Source organism: Dictyostelium discoideum (genome assembly GCF_000004695.1).
Source record: "Dictyostelium discoideum AX4 chromosome 6 chromosome, whole genome shotgun sequence".
NCBI classification, from domain to species: Eukaryota; Evosea; class Eumycetozoa; order Dictyosteliales; family Dictyosteliaceae; genus Dictyostelium; species Dictyostelium discoideum.
The window spans coordinates 1909095-1933147 of NC_007092.3; the positions used below are offsets into that span (position 1 = coordinate 1909095).

At 21.6% G+C, this 24053-nt stretch overlaps 11 protein-coding genes and 2 non-coding genes across 13 annotated transcripts; 4 read left to right on the forward strand and 9 right to left on the reverse strand.

The window, feature by feature from the left end:
* Nucleotides 1-1609: 1609 nt before the first annotated feature.
* DDB_G0292726 (hypothetical protein) lies at nucleotides 1610-2944 on the reverse strand (the record flags this gene model as incomplete). The annotated part of the gene is made up of 1 exon (XM_629552.1): nucleotides 1610-2944. The coding sequence occupies one exon, from the start codon at nucleotides 2942-2944 to the stop codon at nucleotides 1610-1612; it is 1335 nt and encodes a 444-aa protein (XP_629554.1).
* Nucleotides 2945-3791: 847 nt separating this feature from the next.
* tRNA-Gly-GCC-16 lies at nucleotides 3792-3862 on the forward strand. The gene has a single exon. It is a non-coding gene; the product is annotated as a tRNA-Gly (tRNA).
* Nucleotides 3863-3984: 122 nt separating this feature from the next.
* Nucleotides 3985-6363, reverse strand: DDB_G0292656 (hypothetical protein; the record flags this gene model as incomplete). Its single annotated transcript, XM_629553.1, has 1 exon — nucleotides 3985-6363. The coding sequence occupies one exon, from the start codon at nucleotides 6361-6363 to the stop codon at nucleotides 3985-3987; it is 2379 nt and encodes a 792-aa protein (XP_629555.1).
* A 263-nt stretch (nucleotides 6364-6626) lies between these two features.
* On the reverse strand, nucleotides 6627-7661 carry DDB_G0292658 (hypothetical protein; the record flags this gene model as incomplete). The annotated part of the gene is made up of 1 exon (XM_629554.1): nucleotides 6627-7661. The coding sequence occupies one exon, from the start codon at nucleotides 7659-7661 to the stop codon at nucleotides 6627-6629; it is 1035 nt and encodes a 344-aa protein (XP_629556.1).
* Nucleotides 7662-8215: 554 nt separating this feature from the next.
* DDB_G0292660 (hypothetical protein) lies at nucleotides 8216-8665 on the reverse strand (the record flags this gene model as incomplete). Its single annotated transcript, XM_629555.1, has 1 exon — nucleotides 8216-8665. The coding sequence occupies one exon, from the start codon at nucleotides 8663-8665 to the stop codon at nucleotides 8216-8218; it is 450 nt and encodes a 149-aa protein (XP_629557.1).
* A 261-nt stretch (nucleotides 8666-8926) lies between these two features.
* DDB_G0292662 (hypothetical protein) lies at nucleotides 8927-10078 on the forward strand (the record flags this gene model as incomplete). The annotated part of the gene is made up of 1 exon (XM_629556.1): nucleotides 8927-10078. One exon carries the CDS (start codon nucleotides 8927-8929, stop codon nucleotides 10076-10078), a length of 1152 nt encoding a protein of 383 aa, XP_629558.1.
* Nucleotides 10079-10782: 704 nt separating this feature from the next.
* Nucleotides 10783-11700, forward strand: DDB_G0292664 (hypothetical protein; the record flags this gene model as incomplete). The annotated part of the gene is made up of 3 exons (XM_629557.1): nucleotides 10783-10949; nucleotides 11051-11293; nucleotides 11580-11700. The coding sequence occupies 3 exons, from the start codon at nucleotides 10783-10785 to the stop codon at nucleotides 11698-11700; spliced, it is 531 nt and encodes a 176-aa protein (XP_629559.1).
* Nucleotides 11701-11885: 185 nt separating this feature from the next.
* Nucleotides 11886-13609, reverse strand: DDB_G0292666 (hypothetical protein; the record flags this gene model as incomplete). The annotated part of the gene is made up of 3 exons (XM_629558.1): nucleotides 11886-12626; nucleotides 12699-13031; nucleotides 13121-13609. The coding sequence occupies 3 exons, from the start codon at nucleotides 13607-13609 to the stop codon at nucleotides 11886-11888; spliced, it is 1563 nt and encodes a 520-aa protein (XP_629560.1).
* A 543-nt stretch (nucleotides 13610-14152) lies between these two features.
* DDB_G0292668 (hypothetical protein) lies at nucleotides 14153-17645 on the forward strand (the record flags this gene model as incomplete). Its single annotated transcript, XM_629559.1, has 3 exons — nucleotides 14153-14328; nucleotides 14421-14670; nucleotides 14784-17645. The coding sequence occupies 3 exons, from the start codon at nucleotides 14153-14155 to the stop codon at nucleotides 17643-17645; spliced, it is 3288 nt and encodes a 1095-aa protein (XP_629561.1).
* Nucleotides 17646-18145: 500 nt separating this feature from the next.
* Nucleotides 18146-18216, reverse strand: tRNA-Gly-GCC-17. Its single transcript has one exon. It is a non-coding gene; the product is annotated as a tRNA-Gly (tRNA).
* Nucleotides 18217-18924: 708 nt separating this feature from the next.
* DDB_G0292670 (hypothetical protein) lies at nucleotides 18925-19212 on the reverse strand (the record flags this gene model as incomplete). Its single annotated transcript, XM_629560.1, has 1 exon — nucleotides 18925-19212. One exon carries the CDS (start codon nucleotides 19210-19212, stop codon nucleotides 18925-18927), a length of 288 nt encoding a protein of 95 aa, XP_629562.1.
* A 378-nt stretch (nucleotides 19213-19590) lies between these two features.
* On the reverse strand, nucleotides 19591-20058 carry DDB_G0292672 (hypothetical protein; the record flags this gene model as incomplete). The annotated part of the gene is made up of 1 exon (XM_629561.1): nucleotides 19591-20058. One exon carries the CDS (start codon nucleotides 20056-20058, stop codon nucleotides 19591-19593), a length of 468 nt encoding a protein of 155 aa, XP_629563.1.
* A 398-nt stretch (nucleotides 20059-20456) lies between these two features.
* DDB_G0292674 (hypothetical protein) lies at nucleotides 20457-23693 on the reverse strand (the record flags this gene model as incomplete). The annotated part of the gene is made up of 1 exon (XM_629562.1): nucleotides 20457-23693. One exon carries the CDS (start codon nucleotides 23691-23693, stop codon nucleotides 20457-20459), a length of 3237 nt encoding a protein of 1078 aa, XP_629564.1.
* Nucleotides 23694-24053: the final 360 nt, after the last annotated feature.

Genomic DNA, 24053 nt, shown 5'->3' on the forward strand with positions numbered 1-24053 from the left:
CATCAATTTTTTTAATTTTAATGAATTTATTTTTTTATCTTAAATAAATTTTAACTTTTATTATTAAATAATTAAGTTTTTATAAAAATTTTTATTTACATAAATCTTTAAATTATTAAATTTGATTTATATCTTATCAAATCTATTATTTATTTATTTAACTATTATTTTCATTTCTAAAAAAAAATGGATGGCGGTCCGATCACAGTTGTAATGAAACTCTTTGGCTTTCATTACAAATTATAATATAATAATATTCAAATAAATAATTAATAATAAATAATAAATAATATTATATCTCTATATAATATTATATGTAATAAAGTTTACTGTGTGTTCAAGGTCACAAATATAAAAAAATATTGTAAGTATTTCACAGAAGTTTTTTTTTTGAATTGGATAACGCAATTATTATTTGCTTCTCCTTGAGATGCTAGATCTCATTTTATTTTATTTTTTTTTTGTTTACAGGGTCTCTAAAAGAGGGGTTGGTTTACCTTTTTTTTTTTTTTTTTTTTTTTTGTTTCGAATTTTGAATTGTATTATTACTTTTGATTAAAACATCTTTTTTGTCCAAACTTTTTTCTAAATCTTTTTTTATTTTATCGTCTGGTTCGTGATTGATGTTTATGACGTATTTGAATTGTTTTTTTTTTAATTGAGTTTTATCCACAATTTCGCTTATTTTTTGTAGGCATTTGTGTTGCTTAATATTTATGGTGTTGTTTGTGATTTTCATCTTATTTTCTTTCTATTTTTTTTATTTTTCTTTAAAAAGTTAAAAATCTGGAAATTTTCTGATTAACTTGGGTTCCCCAGGTTTTTTTTTTTTTTTTTTTTTTTTTTTTTTTTTTTTTTTTTTTTTTTTTTAAAATGAAAAATGAAATAATCAAAAAAAGAGATTATTTGTTTTTTTCATTTCACAGAAGTTTTTTTTTTTTTTGAATTGGATAACGCAATTATTATTTGCTTCTCCTTGAGATGCTAGATCTCATTTTATTTTTTTTTTTTTTTTTACAGGGTCTTTTTGATTAAAACATCTTTTTTGTCCAAACTTTTTTCTAAATCTTTTTTTATTTTATCGTCTGGGTCGTGATTGATGTTTATGACGTATTTGAATTGTTTTTTTTTTAATTGAGTTTTATCCACAATTTCGCTTATTTTTTGTAGGCATTTGTGTTGCTTAATATTTGTGGGGGTGGTTGGGATTTTCCATTTATTTTCCTTCCATCCTTTTTATTTTTTGGAATAACCTGGGGTTTTTTTTTTTTTTTTTTTTTTTTTTTTTTTTTTTTTTTTTTTTTTTTTTTTATTTATAGAAAGTACTGAGTGAATTATTGTATTTTTTGAGATGTTTAGGAAGTTCTATTGCGGGTGTTGATGATGATTTGTGACACCCCTTGTCCTGTTTTATCAATTGGTGCGTGGTGTGTTATTTTGTTTTTATATTGTTGATTTATTGAGTAAATTTTATTTGTTTTTATATTTGTTTCAGTTAGAAGTGCTGCGTCCAGCTTGTTGTTGTCTAAAACGGTGTTTATTATGCTGGCAGATTGGATGGTGTTGGATCCTTGGACGTTCCAAACACCTATTCTTATTGTGTTTTTCTTTATAGTTTTATTTGGGGTAGATTTTTATCTACCTTTTGAAGTTTCTGGTTTATTTTGTCTTCTAACTGATCTTTACTTTGTTCGTTGTGTTGTTGGTCTTGTGTGTTTGTGGGGTTTTTTGATTTATTGATTTGTTTTAGAATTTCCTTGTTGAAGTTGTCTATATCTTCATCCATTTTTGTTTTTATGCTTTTTTGTCCATATTCACCCAATTTTGGTTTGACTGGTGTTTTGTTGGTCTTGTTTGTTTTGTCTTGTTGTTTCTTTTTTGGTGTGTTTAACAATTTACTTGGTGAATCGATAATTTTCGATGGTGTACCATAGGTTGGGCTGAAACTCATGATATGTTTTATTGGAGAGGAGAAGAACCATTGATTTGAAGGGATTGAAAGTGGGAATTCTATTTTTCTTATTGCATCAGTGTTTGGGCTGGTGAAGTCGAAGATATCATTTGCCTCTCTAAGTTTTTCTTCCGTTGTTAGTCCCTTTGTTTCGCCGTGTTGTTTTATTGGTGTATTGTATGGAGATGGTGGTTCGATAGGTTTTTCTGATTTTGTTTTAATTTCTTGATTGTTTATCGATTGTGTATTGATCTCATTCTCTATTCTTGTTAGTTCATCTACGTTTTCTAGTGATGCTTCTATTACCTTTTGAGCTGTATCATCTAGGGCCATAAATGTTTTATCATTAGATGAGGATGTGATTGGTGGGATAATGATTGTTCTTTTTCCTTGTTTTGGTATTTGTTCTGATGTAGATTGTGGTTGTTGTTCATCTGATTGTTTTTTATTTTTGTTTTCTTCTTGATTTTCTGGTAATGAGGTTTGATCTCTCCATCCTTTGTTGGAGTGTCCAATTAATGTTAGATTGTCTAGTTCAATGATAGTGTCAAATTCTTCTACGACTCTTTTCACTGTTTTGATAATTAGAGTTTCGCCTTTAATTTCTGATTTAATTAGTTTACATCCTTCATTTTCTATTACCCATTCTATTTCTGTGAGTGATTTATACCAATCAAAATCTGTATACATATTTTTTGGTCTTATAGTGGTTATAAATTGTCCTTTTAATTCTGCATCAAACATATTTACAAAATAGATTACTGTACTAATACTGTCTGTGAGAATTTTGAATGTATTATTACTTTTGATTAAAACATCTTTTTTGTCCAAACTTTTTTCTAAATCTTTTTTTATTTTATCGTCTGGTTCGTGATTGATGTTTATGACGTATTTGAATTGTTTTTTTTTTAATTGAGTTTTATCCACAATTTCGCTTATTTTTTGTAGGCATTTGTGTTGCTTAATATTTGTGGTGTTGTTTGTGATTTTCATTTTATTTTCTTTCTATCTTTTTTATTTTTCTTTAAAAAGTTAAAAATCTGGAAATTTTCTAATTAACTTGGTTCCCAGGTTTTTTTTTTTTTTTTTTTTTTTTTTTTTTTTTTTTTTTTTTTTTTTTTTAAGTCTTTTTTATATGAAAAATGAAATAATCAAAAAAAGAGATTGTTGTTGTTGTTTGTTTTTTTCGATCTGATTATTTTTTGCTTTTTTTTTGAAAATTTTGCTACGCAAAATTCTCAAAACGAAACAAATAATAAATTACAATAAAGTAAAAAGATGGCTTTTTAAAATAGTTTATTTATTTATTTATTTGTTTTTTAAGTCTTTTTTATATGAAAAATGAAATAATCAAAAAAAGAGATTGTTGTTGTTGTTTGTTTTTTTCGATCTGATTATTTTTTGCTTTTTTTTTGAAAATTTTGCTACGCAAAATTCTCAAAACGAAACAAATAATAAATTACAATAAAGTAAAAAGATGGCTTTTTAAAATAGTTTATTTATTTATTTATTTGTTTTTTAAGTCTTTTTTATATGAAAAATGAAATAATCAAAAAAAGAGATTGTTGTTGTTGTTTGTTTTTTTCGATCTGATTATTTTTTGCTTTTTTTTTGAAAATTTTGCTACGCAAAATTCTCAAAACGAAACAAATAATAAATTACAATAAAGTAAAAAGATGGCTTTTTAAAATAGTTTATTTATTTATTTATTTGTTTTTTAAGTCTTTTTTATATGAAAAATGAAATAATCAAAAAAAGAGATTGTTGTTGTTGTTTGTTTTTTTCGATCTGATAAAATTATATATATATATTAAAAGATTTATTATAAAAAATATAAAAAGCGTATGTGGTCTAGTGGTATGATGCATCCCTGCCACGGATGCGAACTGGGTTCGATTCCCAGCATACGCACAAATTTTACCTAATGATAAATAAGGGCAATGGTTCGATTCCTTTAAATGGAAATCTTGATTATCGTGATCTATTTTTACCAAAAAAAAAAAAAAAAAAAAATTAAAAATATGAATATTATTTTATTTTATTAATTTAATATATTTAAAATAATTTGATTGTTTAATTGAATCTAAAAATGTAATATGTGAAACTTTTACAAAAATTGAATGTAAATTTGGAAAAGCAGTTGGATCATCATTTAATATAATTGGACAAGCATCACCAATAATATGTAATTCTTTAAGTGATGGAAAAATAATTGGTGAAATTAAATGATAACATTTAAAACCTAATTTTAATATTTCAATTGTATTTGGTATATTAGATTCTTGAAATTCTACAGGGTATAATGAAACTTGAAATTCAATTAAATTGCATAAACTTTTTAAGCTATTTCCAAGATTAGTTAAAATTTTTATATCAATTGAAAGATTATCCAATTTTATTGAACGAATTGATTTAGGAAATTCAATATCTTTACGACTAACAAGTTTTGATACTGTTAATTTAGTACAATTTGGTGGAATTGATTGATGTGATAAAAATTCAACAACTTTATAATCATTGATTTTATTAAAAAAACTATCAGATAGAGTGGAATTATAACTAGACAATGGTGAATATTTTAAAATCATTGTTTCATTTGGTAATTGAATATCCTTATCATAGATGCCACATGAAATTTCTAAAAATTTTAAAGTTTTTGGTAAAATGCCTTCGGCAATTGGTTGATTGAATGAAGAACCCAGATAAATTACCTCTAGACACTCATTTGGTAACCATTCAATTGATTGATTAAAAAAAGAGAATTCTAATCGTTTTAATTGTTGTGGTAAACAATCTTTTTTCAATGGTTTACCACCATTATTAAAATCTATTAACTTTAAATACTTTATAGTATTTGGTAATGTTGATGGTCTTAAATTTTGATTAAAATTTTTTAATTCTAAATTTGTTAAACCATTTGGTAAATCATTTGGATAAATAATTTTATTAAATAATCCAATTTTTAATGAAATTAAATTATTAAAATTATTATTATTATTATTATTATTATTATTATTATTATTATTATTATTATTATTATTATTTATTTTATTTTTAACTTTTGTAATTATTGAAACTTTTTTATTATTTAATGATTTATTATTTAATTGACTAATTTTTAAATATTTTAAATCTATTGGTAAATTTGTTAAATCGGTTGAATATGAATTAAAATTTAAACTTTTCAAAGAGATTGGGAATAGTTTTGGTTGAATATTTTGTTTCCAATCACTCTGAATTTTAAAATATTTTAAATTACTTGGTAATGAATATTCATTAATTTTACTTTTAAATGAATAACCAAACATTAAAAATTGTAAGGATTGTGGTAAAAAACCAGGATAAATAATTTGATTAAATCTTGGAAGAATTAATTTTTTTAAGTTTTGTAAATTTGATAAAATGTTGCCTCTAAATGGTCGATTATAAGCTGCTAATCTTAAATCAGTTAATGAATTTGGTAATATACCTTCTGATGAAAATTCAATATCAAAACTATGACCAATATATAAATATTGCAATGTATTTGGTAATGAGTTTACTTTTAATTCTCTAGAAAATTGTGAACCAATTGTTAACTCTACTAAATTTGGTGGTAATAGATTTGGTTTAATCTCTTGAGTGAAACAATTACCTAAATCTAATGAGGTTAAATTCTTACCATTACCATTCTGAAAATAGTCATTAAATGACCATCCACGATAAAAATCACCAATTCTTAAATATTTTACTGATTCTGGTATTAAAGGTAATGGAAATTGATTATATGGAGCAACATTTCTAAAATCAACAAATACAGATTCTAATGTTTTTAAAGGTAATATTAAATTTAAGAAATTTTGATCCATAAATGTAATTAACTCTTCTTCTTCTACTTCTTCTTTTTCTTGAAAATTTATATTTTCATTATTATTACCAATAATACTATTTCTACTACTAATACTACCACTACTACTACTACTACTTAAACTACTACTACTATTATTATTAAAGCTTCGGTTATTATTAATATTAACATTATTTGAAACCTTTAAACTTTGTCTAAAAGTTTTATTTTTTTTAGGTTTATTTATTAAAGTTGACATTGGATATTTCTCTTTCTTTTTTATGGTTTTATAATATTTTGAATCATGATTTGTATCATCACTGTCACTCAAGGATACATCACTATTATTATCACTTAACTCGTCAATTACAAATTCATTGCCATCTGTACAAAAATTTGGAAATGGTGAAAGATGAATTGAATTTAAATATTCTTTAGTTTCTCTTTCTTTAATTGATTGACAATTATTAAAAATTCTTGGCCAATAATTATATGAATATAATTTTAAATGTTGTAAAATATTATCTTTTATAAAATTATTTCTCCATATTTTAAAAAATAATTTATCATTATTAATTTCTTCCATTATTATTATTATTATTATTATTATTATTATTATTATTATTATTATTATTATTATTATTATTATTATTATTATTATTATTATTATTATTAAAAAAAAAAAAAAAAAAAAANNTTTTTAAAAAAAAAAAAAAAAAAAAAAAAGATTTGTTGATTGAAAAAAAAAAAAAAGTAAAAAAATAAAAAAAAAAATTATAAATATCTTTTTTTTTTTTTTGTTGGGATATTTTTTTAAGGATTTTTATTTTTAATTTTAATTGAAATTAATTATTCTAATAATTTTTCTTTAATTTGTTGATCATCATTACTAGTAATAAAAGTTAATTTTGTTGAATCATTAAATTTTAATATTGGTTCAAAATCATTTGGAGATATTTGTTTATGATCTAATAAGATTTCAATGATTTCTTTAGTTGAAGTTGTCCAAAAACTAAATGTATTTGTACGAAAGAATATATTTAATTTTGAATTATTTGGATATTTTCTACGAATTGAAGAGTCAATAAGTTTATTATATTTTTTAAAATCAAAAACTGTAATATTTTTAATTTCTTTTAAACTTTCATTTGAGAGATGATCAGTCATTCTTTTAAGATCTAAATCTGATAAATAATTGATCCAACCACCAACATAAATTAATGGAAATATAAGGTATGGAAAAGAACTCATTGCCAATGTACCAACTTCAGCTGATAGAGTACCTTGAAATTGAATTCTATACATACTACCAGAACATTGGATTTCATTATAATGATCAGTTCTATAAATTATCCAATTGATTTTTGTAATTATATAACAAATTCCACCAATTAGGAAATAAAAAGTTAACCTTTTTTCATGAGTTTTCTTACCATCCAAAAATATTAATGACCCTGCTAAAATATCTTGAATTCTTTTTCTTTTTTGAAATTGTAAATAATGAGCAACTTGAAAGAAACCTTGAACTAATAAAAAGAAAATTATTGAAATTGCAATTAAAAATGAACTATATCTATCATCCTTTAATCCTATTGTACCCAATGTAAATGATAATGAATAATTTGAACCAGTATCATAAATTTGGTTTATACATGTTGTAACATCATAGTTTTCAATAAAGCAATTATCTAAACTAATTTCTGAATTAATATTATTTGGTTTTGAACAACCAGCTACTTGCATTGTATTAAAATTATTAAAAAATCCATATTCACCAAATAAAATTAATGAAAAACTTATACCAAGTTGAATAAAGATTCTAATTGGTTTTGCTTGAATTGCATTTAAAAATTTTTTAAAATCAAATATAAATTGATTTTCCATTTTTTTTTTTTTTTTTTTTTTTTTATTTATTTATTTATTATTTTATTTATTTATAAACAATTAAAAAAATTAAAATAATTATTATTATTTATTATATTATTATATATAAAACATATAAAATAAAAAATAAAAAAAAATTTGTTTAAATAAAAAAAAAAAAACATTCAACGTGGTATTGCTAAAAATATTTTGGATTGATCCTTCCAGGGTTACATGTTTTTTTTTTTTTTTCAAAAAAATGAGTACTTTTTTAAAGTATGAAATAAAATCAAATTAAAAAAAAAAAAAAAAAAAATGGAGATATTTTCACTAATTTGGGGGTTACAACTGAAAAATAAAAATAAAAAAAATAAAAATAAAAATAAAAATAAACTTTTTGTAGAGTCACATAGAAAATAAAAAAAAAAAAAAAAGGCGACAAACCCGCAGTGCCGCACAAAATTACTTTTCACCACTTTAATGCTTAAATTTTTACAGACAACCACCCTTAACTTTTTGTTGTGCAAGGTAATTTTATTTAATTTTTTTTTTTTTTTTTTTTTTTTTTTTTTTTTTTATCTTCTTTCTCCAACATTAAAAGACATACGAGTGCCTGGTCCTGATGGATTTAAACCTTCAGTATATTTTCTATTATTATTATTAGAATTATTTATTGAATTTGGTTTACCAATTTTCTTTTGATAATTGTGATCAAATTGGTTTATTGAATTTGTTGGAATTGGAGAAGTTTTTAATTCCTCTGTAAATTGTTCTTGTTTTTTTAATCTTGAAACTCTAATATTTTCATCATTTTTCTCAATGGTATCATTACTAAATGGTTGTTTATCTTTATTAGCCAACTTTTGATTTTCTTTATATCTACCATATAATATATTTGCAATGATAACAACGAAAATTGCAACCCAAATTTCAATATGATATTTGTTTATTGCTTCTGAATAATTTACATTTATAATATATTTTGTTACAAGATCCTCTTCATATTCTGATTCTTCTAATCCCATTTCTTTTATTTATTTATTTATTTTTTTTTTTTTTTAATATTTATATATATATATATATATAAAATTATATTTGTATTGTTTTATTTGTTGCTATTGTGGTGTGTTTGTGTGATGAAAATTACTAAATTAAAAAAAAAAAAAACATTAAATAAATTAAAAATATGAATTTTTATTTTTCATTTTTTTATTTTTTTTTATTTTTATTTTTAATTTTTTATTTTTTTTTTCATTTTTGTTTTTTCACCCACATTTCAAAGAGATATGAGTTATACAAATACAAAAGAAGAAACCCAAATAATAAATATAGAAAACAATGATATAAAGAAAAGAAAATTTATAGAAAACAATAATACCAACAATAATACCAACAGCAATACCAACAGTAATAACAAAAATAATAATAATAATAATAATAATAAATCAAATAATAAAAAACAAAATAATAATAATAAAAAACCAAGATTAAAATTTACATATGATTATAATTATAAGATAATTAGTCCATTTCAAAAGTTTTTAGATTATGGTATTTGTCCAACTCTGAATGAACTATATAGTGAATTCTATCATATCCTTAACGAGAATAAATGTCAAAAGTTAAAAATGGAATTAGATGAATTAAAAAAGATGAATAAAGGTGATAAACCAATACCAATCGATTTCGATCCAAGTAAAATATGTCATCAACATTCTAAAGAAGATATTGAACAAATCATTTTCGATCCAAATGATAGACACCTCATTGAATTGGCAGTCAGAAAATTTTGTGGATTCCTTCAAAAAGAGTCAAATATGGTATTAATGGAAATGATCATTCTATCAATTGGTCTACTAAAATCAATTGAATTCTTACATTTCACTTTAGAAATTGAAAGAGATGGTGGTATTTTCACTACTGTCATTCCAAAATCATCACCTAATACAACCACTACTACCACTTCTACTACTACTACTACTACTACAATAATTAATGATGATAATACCTTAATAACAACAAAAGATTCAAATGAACAAACATCGTCATCATCATCATCATCAACAGCAATAACTACCAATACTAATTGTAGCAATTCAAAATCTTCATCACAACCAATAACAAGAAGAAGAACACCAGGTGGTGTTTTTTATAAATTAATCAATTTACATATACCAACAGAATTTAAATCAAATCTTTTTTCGATCTCTTCCTTATTTAAGTATAAGAATGAAAGAAAGAAAAAAGGTTTTGGTACTTTATTAGATTTAAAAGATAAACTTTTAGATTTTACCTCAAATAATAGTAATGGCAATAATGATAATAATGAAAATAGTCAAGAACAAATCAACAGCAAGAAATTTAATAAATTGTTAAATGAAGTTGATGAAGAATTTGATAAACTTTGTGTTTCTTCAAAAAATGAAATTATGACTTGATATCATTAATTGGAAATAAAAATAAAAATAAAAATAAAAATAAAAATAAAAATAAAATATATGTACTTTGTTATTTGCAACCAACCTAAACAAATTTAATCTTTTTTTTTTTTTTTTAGCTCATTGCTTCGTTTGGACCATAGAATATAATTTAAATTTGTTGTTTAAACCAAAACAAAAACAAAATAATAATTAAAAAAAAAGAAAAAAAAAATTGGTTTTAATGTTTATTTCTTTTTTGTTAAACATTAGTTCAAAAACCACTTGAGAAAATAAAATTAAATTTTAAATGTCATTGATTTTTTTTTAGATTTGAATAATCTAGATTTAATTTAAGGTTTATTAAAAAAAAAAAAAAAATATTATTGCTTAATTTCATTATTGTAAATAAAAATCAATAAACAAATCTAAAAATAAAATAAAAAAATTGATGTTGATTATTTTTCAATTATTTTTAATTTTTTTTTTTTTTTTTTTTTTTTTTTTTTTTAAAATAAAAATAAAAATCCAATTATTTATTTGAAAATTAAACCCATCAAATGGTTTGGATTTTTTTTTTTTTTTTTTTTATTTTTTTTTTATTTTTTATTTTTTTATTTTTTTTTTTTCCATGATGAAATTTTTTTTTTTATTTTTAAATTTTTTTTTTTTTTTTTCAGACTTTTCAATATTAAAAAAAATATTTATTTATATCTTATTTAAAAATGACAGACTATAACTTTGGTTTAGATGCAGATTTAGCAAATAAAAGAGTTGCATTATATGATAAAGATTTAGAAAACGATACCAGATCTTGGATTGAATCACTCATTGGTGAAAAAATTAATGGAGATTTAATGGCTGCATTAAAATCTGGTGTTATCCTTTGCAAGTAAGTAAATTAATTTAATAAAATTATGAAAATAAAAATAAAAATAAACTAATCAAAACTTTTTTTTTTCATTTTTTTTTTTTTATTTTTTTTAAATATAGATTAGGTAACAAGATTGCCCCAGGATCATGTAAATCATCACCATCATCAGCACCATTCGTTCAAATGGAAAACGTTAATAACTTTTTAAATCTCTGTAAAAAACAAGGTGTTGCAACTACTGATCTTTTCATGACTGTTGATTTATATGAAGGAAAGAACCCAAATCAAGTTATTCAAGGTCTTCAAGCACTCAAAAGAATAACTTCAGGTGGTGGTAAACCAACTACAACTGCTAAATCAGCGTAAATTATCAACATTTAAAAAAAAAAAAAACCATCATTTATTTATTACTATCCATCATTATTTTTTTTAATTTATTCAACAACATCAAACTACATATCCATATAATATTATATAATTATTTCAAATTTATCCATCATTCCGCTCTTTCAAATTCCCACTACACCTATACCTATACCTATATATCTCTATATATATTTAACAAAAACCACACACTCCCCCATCAAAGTATTTATTTTCCAAAAATAAGAAATAAAGAACTAACCTAATAATCATAATTTTTTATAGTCCAACACCATCTACTATTTTTGAAACAACCTCAAAGAATACTACAAGTTTTTGTTCACAATGCGGTACCAAAGCCGTCAGTGGGGCTCGTTTCTGTGGTAGTTGCGGTACTGCCATTTAAATAATAATTTATAATAAAAAAAAAAAAATAAAAAAAAAGAAATAAAAACAAAAAATAGTAATATTTAAATATGTACAATCGAAAAAAAAAAAAAAAAAAAAAAAAAAAAAAAAAAGAAAACTTGTCTTTAATAATTAGATTATTTTTATGGTTTTTATTTTATTTTATTTGGTTTTATTTTATTTTTATAATTTTGGAGTAATATGAGACATATCAATTGCAACACCAGTTGAATTTTCATTTAAAACTAAAGGTAAAACTTGACATTTCTTCCAATTCATCCAAGAGTTTTTAATTTCATCTTGATTAGTGATAACGATAGCGAATAAAGCATCGAAACCACCAGCACCAGGTACACCAGCAGCAATACAACCATTGATTGACATTGTATGATCAGCCAATTCAGTTTGTTCAATTGGTTCCAATGGTACATCAGCAATTTTACCCATTTCTCTCATTAATGATCTTATCTTTAAAAATGATTCTCTAATTGTAATTAAAGTTTTACCAATATTATTATAAATTAATGAATCTTCATTATTATCATTGTCATTATTATTATTATTATTATTATTTTGAATTGATGATTCCCAATTTGATTGTGATAAATTACCGAATTGATTTAAAACTTTATCATATTGTGACTGATTTTCTTTACTTAATTGATTCAATTTAATGAAACAATGTTTAACATTTGTATTTTCAATATCCAATTGATTCCAAATTGCATTTGCAAGGGTTGGATCATTCTTTCTCCATTCTAATATCTTTTTAACCATTACTGGTGTATTTGAACCAATACTAACATCTGCTAATAATAAATGTAATCCTCTTGGTAATCCCATATCTAAATGTTTATTATCCCATTCAGTTTCTGAAATACATTTTAATAATTCTTTTGAATTTGGATATAATTTTGAATCATACTTTTTTTCCAAATATTAGTAAAACTATAAATTAAAAGGAATAAAAAAGAAATAAATGAAGTAAAAACATACTAATTTTAAGATATCATTAATTAATTCAGGTGAAAATCTTCTATAAACTTGACTACCAAAAACAGCAGAACTAATATCGAAACCACTACCAATTTTACCTTGAGCAATACAATGTGCAACTTGTGCTAAATTATGTAATACAGTTTTATCTTTTTGATTCTCTAAATCGATTGCACCAAAGAATGATAATAAAGATGCTGTTAAACTACTAACTAATGCTGCTGATGATCCTAATCCTGTTTTTTGTAATTCTTCAAGTGATCCTATAACTGGTAAGAATTTTGGTAATGATTTCAATGATTCAAATGAAATACTTAAATTTCTATTTTTTAACTTTTAATAACAATAATAAAATATTAATATATATATATATTTATTATTTTTTATTATTATTTATTTTTTTTTAAAAAAAAACAACTTACTTGAGGAATTTGAGAATAAAAACCATTATCACCAACGATTGTAATTGAAATTAATTGATAAGAAGAAATTAATTTATTAAAAGATTCAGTAGTTTGATTTTTATATTCTGATAAGGTTATGAGTGAATAAATGATTGTATTTTCAACATATTTGTTCTCTCTATAGTTTTCATTTCCAAATGGTTTCAATTGATAGGATTTATTTTCATTACTCTTATTATAATAGATATGATAGGTTTGGCTTGAATGAAATTGTGGTGAAATTACATTTATATCTGTAAGATATTCTAATGTTTCAAAACTTGATGTTAAAGTTTCTTTATTATTTGATGGTGATGATGATGATGATTCTGGTTTTAATGAACCTTCAATTGTTGTGTAAAATCTTGAATCAATTGTAAAAACAATACCGTCATATTTTTTATCCAATACTAAGTATCCACCTGTTACTAAAACTTTACCTGGTGCTGAACAAACAACTCTTTCCATAGTTTAATTTATAATTTTATCTTTTTTTTTGAAAATAAAAATAATGTTCATCAGAAAAAAAAAAAAAAAAAAAAAAAAAAAAAAAAAAAAAAATTTTTGAAAATTTGAAAAAAAAAAAAAAGTAATAATCTATTAATAGTTAATATTTTTGAAAATAATTTTTTTTTTTTTTTCAACGAACATTATTTTATTTTTAGGGGGGGTATCCTTTTTTTTTTTTTTTTTTTTTATATTAATTTTTAATATTATTTTATTAAATTTTTTTTTTAATTTTTTTTTTTTTTCAATAAAGATATCTTTTACTTAAGAAAAAAAAAAAATTAAAAATATCTTTTTTCTTTTATAGTATTAAAATATCTTTTTTTATTAAACATTGGAAATCATTTTTTTAAAAAATATACCCAAGATCAAAAAAAAAAATATAAATTAAAAAAAATAATTTTTTTTTAATTTATTTTTTTTTTTTTTTTGGAAATTGGTTTTTTCCTTTTTTTTTTTTTTTTTTTTTGCTTTTCTCATTTTTTAAATAAATAAATACAAATAATGTCCATTAAAAATAGTTTTTTGTTTCCAACAATTTTAGAGAATGGATATGATTTCATGTTTAATAAGCTTGATACTCTAACATACTCAGAGGTAGAATATTTCATTCAATACCTTAAAGATCCAACACCAATAAAAATACAACCAACAAAAGAACAATTATTAAAATTTAAAAAGTAATTTTCATTAATTTATCACTTAAAATACAAATAATTTTAATAAATTTTAACAAATAAAAAAAAAAAAAAAAAAAAAAAAAAAATAAAAGATTATTTTCAAAATTTCAAAATGAAATTGGAATAACAGGTTTAGAGAATTCAATCGTTTTACTATATGGTGATTATTTAACAACTTGTTATGATGAAGAAGATCAGTTTAAGTTCTATTCTTCATTAATTGACTCAATAACAGTTAAAAGAGTGGCAGTTAATATTCCTTATGAAATATTAGGAATCAATTTCCCAACCTCTTTTTTTGTTTATAGGCTCTTATCTTCTAATATTAATAACTTTAGTAATGTAAGTATCAATTTATAATAATAATTAATAATTAAAAATTATAATTTCCTCAAAGTTTGTTCATTTCCTTCAATCATCTCTAATTCTAATATATTTATTATTTTTCAATAAAGGAATTAATCTATGTTATAATTGAAAAATTATTTAATTATGTTACAAATAATTATCAAAATAAAGCAGGAAAATTTCAAATTGATTGTGTAAATATTGTATTTTCAATTATAAAATTAATTTTAAAAGTTAAAGAAAATGAAGAGAACTTAAATCAAAATGAAAATAAAGAAATTAAAGAAAATAAAGAAATTAAAGAAAATAAAGAAAAAAATAAAATTATAATTGAAAAAATTGAAAAAGCAATTCAATATTCATTCTTGGCATTGTTTAAAGAGGCCATTTCTTCTTGGGATAATGAATCTTTTCCACCAAATGACAATATTCCAGGTATTAATGGTGATAAAAACATTTTAAGAATTTTTTGTATTTCATCAAAAGAATTAAATTATTTAATCAATCTATTGATTACTTCAACCAACAACAACAACAACAACAATAATAATAATATTAATGAAATTTATTTATATTTAACAATTATTCAAAATAAAGTTCAATCTTCAATTTTTCAAAATAAATATAGAGATCAATTAATTCAAGCTATTAATAAAGATAATGATTCATTTTTTAAAATTTCAAATATTATAGAATCAAACAAAGAATTTAGTAAAACCATACCAGAAATTATTGATTTATTAATTTCAAATCAATTATTTAGTTTACTCAAATTTAAATCATTTTTAAGAATATTAGAAAATATAGATAATAATAATAATAATAATAATAATAATAATAATAATAATAATAATAATAATAATAATAATAATAATAATAATAATAGTAATAGTAATAATAATAATAATGATAATAATAATAATGATAATAATAATAATGATAATAATAATGATAATGATAATAATAATAATTCAAGTAATAATAAATATTTAGATAAATTAAAATTATTGGTTGGAACGATGCCATTTAATGTATCAATTTCAATTTTTTCAAAACTTTATCAAATTAAAGTAATTAAAAGAAAATATATTGAAAGGTATATTGATAGATCGATAGGAGGGTTTTTAGATTCAGGTGAATATGATAGAAAATCAATTTTATCAATTTTTAAGATTAAAGAGAATGAATTTATAAATCAATTGAAACAGGATGAATTTAAATTATTAAAACTTTACGATTCATTTTTTAAGAGGTTTATAGCATCAGTCTTTGATATTGAATCAATTATGGAGGTATTATTTTATGAAATTCAAGAATCACCAGTAAAACTCAAATTTTTTAAGGAAAGAGTCAATTATCTAATTGAAATATTACCATTGAATTGTATTCAACGTTATTTAATACCATTGTTTAGAGAGAAATGTAATAAATCCACCACTTATCAATTAAAGAAAACTCAAAGTATTGATATTAATCAACCGATGGGGGGAACATTGGTTAACGATGGAATTATCATAATACCTACATTATCAAATGTAATCATTCAAGAGATTATATTAAGATTTGTTGATGATCAATCAACTTCAAACTATCAAAAGTTACAACTTTCATTAGTATCAAAAAGATTTTATGAAATTGTAGTTGGTTTTATGAATTCATCATTGACAGTACCTTTAACGATTTCAAATGAATTTTTCAATAGTAGTACTCCAACATGGTTTTCATCAAATAATACCAAATCTCTGTTTAGAGCTGCTAGTGTAAAAAATGTGAAATTCTATTATCTAGAATCATCATCAATCAAAACCTATCAAAAAACTTTAAAACTTTTATTAGGAGAATGTAAATCAGTGGAAGTTTTATATATAGATGGTTTAATAACAAGTTCACCATTTGAAATTAATTGTTTATTCACTTATTTAAATTGGTATGGCAGTAGTAGTGGTGGTGGTAGTGATGGTAAATTAAAGAAACTCACAATAAAAACTCAAAATGAATTCAGTGAATTCAAAACAATTAAAAAGAATATTAATAATCTAACAAACTCTAACAAGAATATTGATATATCATTTGAAATGAGTACAATTGATATTGAAACTTATGGAAGTTTACAAACTCCTTCCGACAATAATAGTAAAAGGTTTACTGGTATCGATAGAGCTGAAATTCCAATCTCTGATTACTTTCATCATGCCAACTTTAAAAAGGGTGGCGTTTCAAGTATCAAATATTTAAAATTGGCTCTAAATGATTATGATGATTATGGTGATTCAATTAAATACTCAAAGAAATATTTAAAGTATCAAGACGATGCTTACAATGAAAATTTACAATGTTTGGAATTGAAATTGACAGATTACCACTCTGATTATAATTTCTTTTATTATCTCTTCAAATTCTTTTCAAATAAAAATAAAAAACTTAGAGAGATAGTGATTTCAATTGATGGTGGTAATGAAGGAGCAGAAAGCATTTTAAAATTACATCAATCAATGGAAATGATCTTTAAAATCATTTCCAATAATCCAAAATATAATCAAGTTAATCAAATTACCATAACAAATTTTTATTCAAATAATTCAAAACATTGGAACTCAATAAACTCTTATTCATTTAAATTAAGAGTTTATTATAGATCAACTTTGAATTCAATTGAATTCATTAGAAATTCAGATTTTATTGTTAATAATAATAATAATAATAATAATAATAATAATAATAATAATAATAATAATAATAATAATAATAATAATAATAATAATAATAATAATAATAATAATAATAATAATAATAATAAAAATGGTGATGATGATGATGATGATGATGATGACGATGACGATGATTCATATTTTTTTGATACCGATAGTGATTATAGTTATGCATCTGATTATGGAGAAGATCAAGACAATGATGATCACGAAGAAGACACTGATAGTGAAGTCTTTTCAGATAGCTCACTTGATTTCTAAAATAAAATAATAAAAAAAAATATATATTGTTTTAACAACTATGAACCTTCATAAATAACAAAAAATTTCATAGAATTCATATCACTCAGATACTTATTTTTGAAACTTTTTTTTTTTTTTTAACTTTTACACGAGGCCAAGGTAGCTCTATATTCAACACCAATTTCTATTCATACAATATTTTAAACTATTGATTTTTATATTTTGTTCATTGTATTTATCAGTTTTATTTTTGTCACTACCCACAACCTTCTTAATTCCTTTTTTAATTTTTCTTTTTTTATTTAACAATTTTAAAATAATTTTTTTAAAATGATTACCATTTTCAATAGTTGTCCAAATTCATCTTGGTTTCAAACTATAATTGAAACAATTTCATCTTGTATTTCCATGGTTAAAATCTAAAATTATATATCCTTTTTTTAATTGTATTCCTAATGTGGGAGTTCAACAGTAAGGAATCGAACCATTGCCCTTTTCAAGGGAGTGTGAAAAAATTGTGCGTATGCTGGGAATCGAACCCAGTTCGCATCCGTGGCAGGGATGCATCATACCACTAGACCACATACGCTTTTTATGATTTTTAAATAAATTATCTAATATTTTTTTGTTAAAAAATGTATGCTAATAAACTTTGAATAGGTAACACTCACTTTTTATAATTTTTAATTTCAATAAATTCTTATAATGGCTAGCATATTTAATATTATATGAACTAACAAAATACTGATTTAAAATTGTAAATGATGATTTGGTAATATCAGTTTTGCCCAGTTGTAATGATGTTTTACAAAATTTTAATAATTAAAGTTTATGTTAATAATCATGATATTTGCTTTTAAAATATTATTAATTGATGATAATTCTAAATTAAGACAACACCACCTAATACTTGGTAGTACTGAACAATTCTTTTTATAAGCTGAGCGTGAATATTCCCATTCCTTTAAAAATAAATCATTTCTTTTTAGTGACATGAATAAACGTAAATTAGATTATCATTAATGGATTCCATGTTTTTGGTAAATATTTTTTAATATTTATTTGGTATATATTTGAATAGTTCTTCATATGTTAATTTATTATCTATTTTTAACATTATACCACCAATGGTTTTATGTAAATATCTTTCTATTTCAACTCTTAAACTAATTTCTTCTTCTTTATTATCATCCTCTTCATCTTCTTTTTCTTTTTCTTCTTTATCATTTTGAAAACCATTGTTATTATTTATTTTTGATAAAAGGGTTCTGAGGAATTCAACTGATCTATTTAAATTTTAATTTGCAGTCTTTTTAAAATTATCAATTGACATTAATTCATCAGGTAATACTTCGTCATTATATTTTGATAAATATAATTCTAATAGTTTATATGATCGTGTCAAGACGATTAATTTTATAAACATTTTTTGAATATGATCCTCTTCATTTTGTTCCAATAATAATAATGATAATTCTGATTGCTGATGTTCTTTTGGTTTTTGTTCTCCAAATAATTCTAAACATTTTAATAAAATTTCTAATCTATCTTGATTATTGAAATTTTCACGTTGTTTAAATACCATTTTAATATAATATAATAGCTCATATTTAGTTTTGTAATTTATAGTAACTGCTAAATACTCTAATCTAATATTTTTATTTTGACGTTTTATAAATTCTAAATTTTTATTTGATTGTTCTGGTTGTTCTTTTATTTTATGATTTATCATAAATACGGGATTAATGTAATACAATGTCTCTTGTTATCAAATAAATATGGGATAGAATCAAATGAAAATTCATTATCCATTAAACTCATTGTATATGATTCAAAGTTTGTTGTTGTTGTAGTTGTTGTTTTTGTTGTATTATTATTTTTATTATTAATATTATTAAGAGTTTCAAGTAATAAATTGATAATTTCATAACCACCATTTTTATATGCAACTTTTATTATTTTTTTAATCTTTCAAAAATTCAAAATTCCTTTTTTCAAGTACTAATTGCAATATCTCTTTATATAATTCAATGTTGATTGATCTTTGACATTTTAAGTCGTAGTTTAAACGATCTTTTGATGTTATTTCTATTATTTGTGCTCTATTATTATTATTATTATTATTATTATTATTGTTATTATTATTATTAGTATTATTAATTAAATATAGATTGAATAATGACTTTAAATTAAATTTACTAATATGAACATATTCATTATTTTTTAATTTATATTTTAGTAATTGAAATTGATTATTTTTAATCATCCATTTTAAATCATAAATATGTTTAAATTTTGTCCTATTCTCTTTACATGATATGGGTTTATAATTAATCCATTCATTATTTTCTATATGATCTAATATTTTGTAAAATAAACATTTATTGTGAATTACTTTCCAAAATAGTACTTCGTTATTATTGAAATCCATATTATTATTATTATTATTATAAAAAATAATTGTGGGAAAAAAAGAAAAAAAAATTTAAAAAGTATATATTTTTTGTTAGCGAAATTTCATGTTCAACACTTTTTAAAAAATAGAATTAAATAAAATAAAATGTTGTTGAAAACAATGGTGTATATTTAAAAAAAAAAAATTTATTTTATTAAATTAAATTAAAATGATCCTGGTAATTATTCAATTTGAAATAATATTCTTTACATCTGGATCGAACCGAGAGTCTTCTGATGACTAACTTGTTTAAAATGATCTGGAATAACCATTTGTATACTATATGATCCTGGTAATTTTTAGTTTTTATTTTTCTTTTAATTCTATTTTGTACAAATAATATTTTCAAATAGTAATGAACCCATTTGATAATTTTAATTATTATTTTTTATATCATTGATAATAGGATCTAGTTGAATTATTATTGAATTCCTATTTATTAAATAATCATTTTCATTATAATTTTTAATTTGATTCAATAAATTCTTATAAATGTGATCATATTTAAAACCACCCCAGGTATCAAAATACTGCTTTAAAATTGTAAATGATGATTTAATAATATCAGTTTTGCCCAATTGTAATGATGTTTTACAAAATCTTAGTATTTGAAGTGTATGTAAACGATCATAATATTCGTGACTATAATTTTCTCCAATTACTTTTAAAATATTATTAATTGATGATAATTCTAAATTAAGACAACACCACCTAATGCTTGGTAGTACTGCACAATTTCTTTTATAAACTGAACATGAGTATTCCCATTCCTTTAAAAATAAATCATTTCTTTTTAGTGACATGAATAACTTTAAATTATTCAAATAATCATCTTCATTTTTGACATAGAGACTTTCTTTATCTTTATATGGACGACTTATCATTGAATCCAATAAATCATTAAATGGTGATTGTTTAATGAATCCTAATGTTATCGATTTAAGCAAACCATTATCATTATGAGATATTGATTCATAATAATCATACAATAATCTTGATCTTTTATAAATGAAAAATAATTTAATTTCTTTTGTTTCCTTATTAATTTCTAATTGATTTTCAATTAAAAATTGATAAATTTGCTCAGTTAGTTCTTGATTTATATATCTTCTTTTATTAAAAAATGCATGTACCAATATTTGATAATAAAATTGCAAATTTGCTTGATGGAAGGTAGTTGTAACTGTTATTACTGTTGATGGTGATGATGACGAACATTTTTGAAGATTATTACAATTTCTATTGATTTGATTATTTGTTTTAATTATTTCTTTTGATTTATTAAATTGGTTAATGAATAATATAATAAAAGATTCTGAAAATTTTTTATCTCTCCCGTCAAAATTATAATCTTTATCTTTAATTATAAAATTCTCTATTATGAATCTTGAATAATTACTATTGGATATTATATTTCCTTTTGTACCCTCAAAGAAACCTCCAGCAGGTTGAGCATCTAAATTGGTGTTTATTTTAATTTTTGAAAGATTAAATTTCGCTTCAGGATTTAATGTGCTTGTATTATTTCTATCACTATCATCTTCATAAAAACCATTTCTAGATATATATTCTACTAAATAATAATATTCTTCAGGAGTAACCATTTTATAATCAAAAATAAAATTGAATAATCTATTATATTCTTGATAAATTGATTCATCTTCTTGATTTAATAATCTTTCATTTAAAGAATATGGTAAACGACGTAAATAGCAAAGTACAGATTTAAATTGAATACCTAATGAATGAAAATATTTAATCTCTTGAATATTACATTTTATAATTGCTTTTAAAAATGGTATTCGATAATAATATTGTAAATCTTCAGTGATTGAATTTAACTCTATAAAGTGATTCGATAATTCAATAGAATCGAAATAGTAATCAATTTCAAATAACCTTAATTCTAATTTATTTAATGATGGTTCTCTCCATTCACATTGTATAACCCAATCCATTGTTTCAATATCTTTGATAATAGGGAGAGGATGATTATATCTATCGTGAAAGATTATCATTAATGGATTCCATGTTTTTGGTAAATATTTTTTATATTTATTTGGTATATATTTGAATAGTTCTTCATATGTTAATTTATTATCTATTTTTAGCATTATACCACCAATGGTTTCATGTAAATATTTTTCTATATCATCATCCTCTTCATCATCATCATCTTCATCATCATCTTCTTCTTCTTCTTCTTTTTCTTCTTCTTCATCTTTTTCTTTTTCTTCCTTTTCTTTTTCTTCTTTATCATTTTGAAAACCATTGATATTATTTATTTTTGATAAAAGGGTTCTAAGGAATTCAACTGATCTATTTAAATTTTCATTTGCGGTTGAGTAAATATAGAAAGAATAACGTTTTTGAGGATCGAAAGTGAAATCCATTTGTTTCAATATCGAAGGAATGTAATTTTTAAGACTATATTCAAATGCAAACTTTTTAAAATCATCAATTGACATTAATTCATCAGGTAATACTTCATCATGATATTTTGATAAATATAATTCTAATAGTTGATCTGATCGTGTTAAGATAATTAATTTTATAAGCATTTTTTGAATATGATCCTCTTCATTTTGTTCTAATAATAATAATAATTCTGATTGCTGATGTTCTTTTGGTTTTTGTTCTCCAAATAATTCTAAACATTTTAATAAAATTTCTAATCTATCTTGATTGTTAAAATTTTTACGTTCTTTAAATACCTTTTCAATATAATCTAATAGCTTATATATAGTTTTGTAATTTATAGTAACTGCTAAATATTCAAATCTAATGTCTTTATTTTGATGTTTTATAAATTCTAAATTTTTATTTGATTGATTTGGTTGTTCTTTTATTATATGATTTATCATAATACGGGTTAATGTAGTACGATGTCTCTTGTTACAATGTAGATATGGGATAGAATCAAATGAAAATTCATTGTCCATTAAACGCATTGTATATGATTCAAAGTTTGTTGTTGTTGTTGTTGTTGTTGTTGTTGTTGTTGTTGTTGTTGTTGTTGTTGTTTTTGTATTATTTTTATTATTAATATTACTTAAAGTTCCAAATAATAAATTGATAATTTCATAACTACCATTTTTATATGCAACTTCTATTATTATTTTATCTTCCAAAAATTCACAATTCCTTTTTTCAAGTACTAGTTGCAATATCTCTTTATATAATTCAATGTTGATTGATCTTTGACATTTTAATCTATAATATTCTTTTGGTGAATCTATTATTTGTACTCTGTTATTATTATTATTATTATTATTATTATTATTATTATTATTATTATTATTATTATTATTATTATTATTGTTATTATTATTATCAACTAAATATAGATTGAATAATGACTTTATATTAAATTTACTAATATGAACATATTCATTATTTTTTAATTTATATTTTAGTAATTGAAATTGATTATTTTTAATCATCCATTTTAAATCATAAATATGTTTAAATTTTGTCCTATTCTCTTTACCTAATGATATGGGTTCATAATTAATCCATTCATTATTTTCTATATGATCTAATATTTTGTAAAATAAATATTTATTGTGAATTACTTTCCAAAATAGTACTTCATTATTATTAATATCCATATTATTATTATTATTATTATTATAATTAAAAAATAATGGTCGATTTTGTGGGAAAAAAAAAAAAGAAAAAAAAAAAGAAAAAAGTTGAAAAAAAAAAAGAAAAAAAAAAAGTAAAAAAAAAAGAAAAAAAAAAAAAGAAAGAAAAAAGTTGAAAAATAAACTAATAAAAGTAAAAACAAATAAACCGATTCAAACCAAATCAATTTTTTTGGTTTTTTTTTTTTTTTTTCAAATATTATTGGTATTTGTATGGTATTTGGGATTGTTGTGGTAAATATCTATTCAAGGAAAAATAAATAAAAGTTTTTTAAATTTAAAAAAAATATAAAATTCAAAAAAACATTCACAAATTTTCCCGCC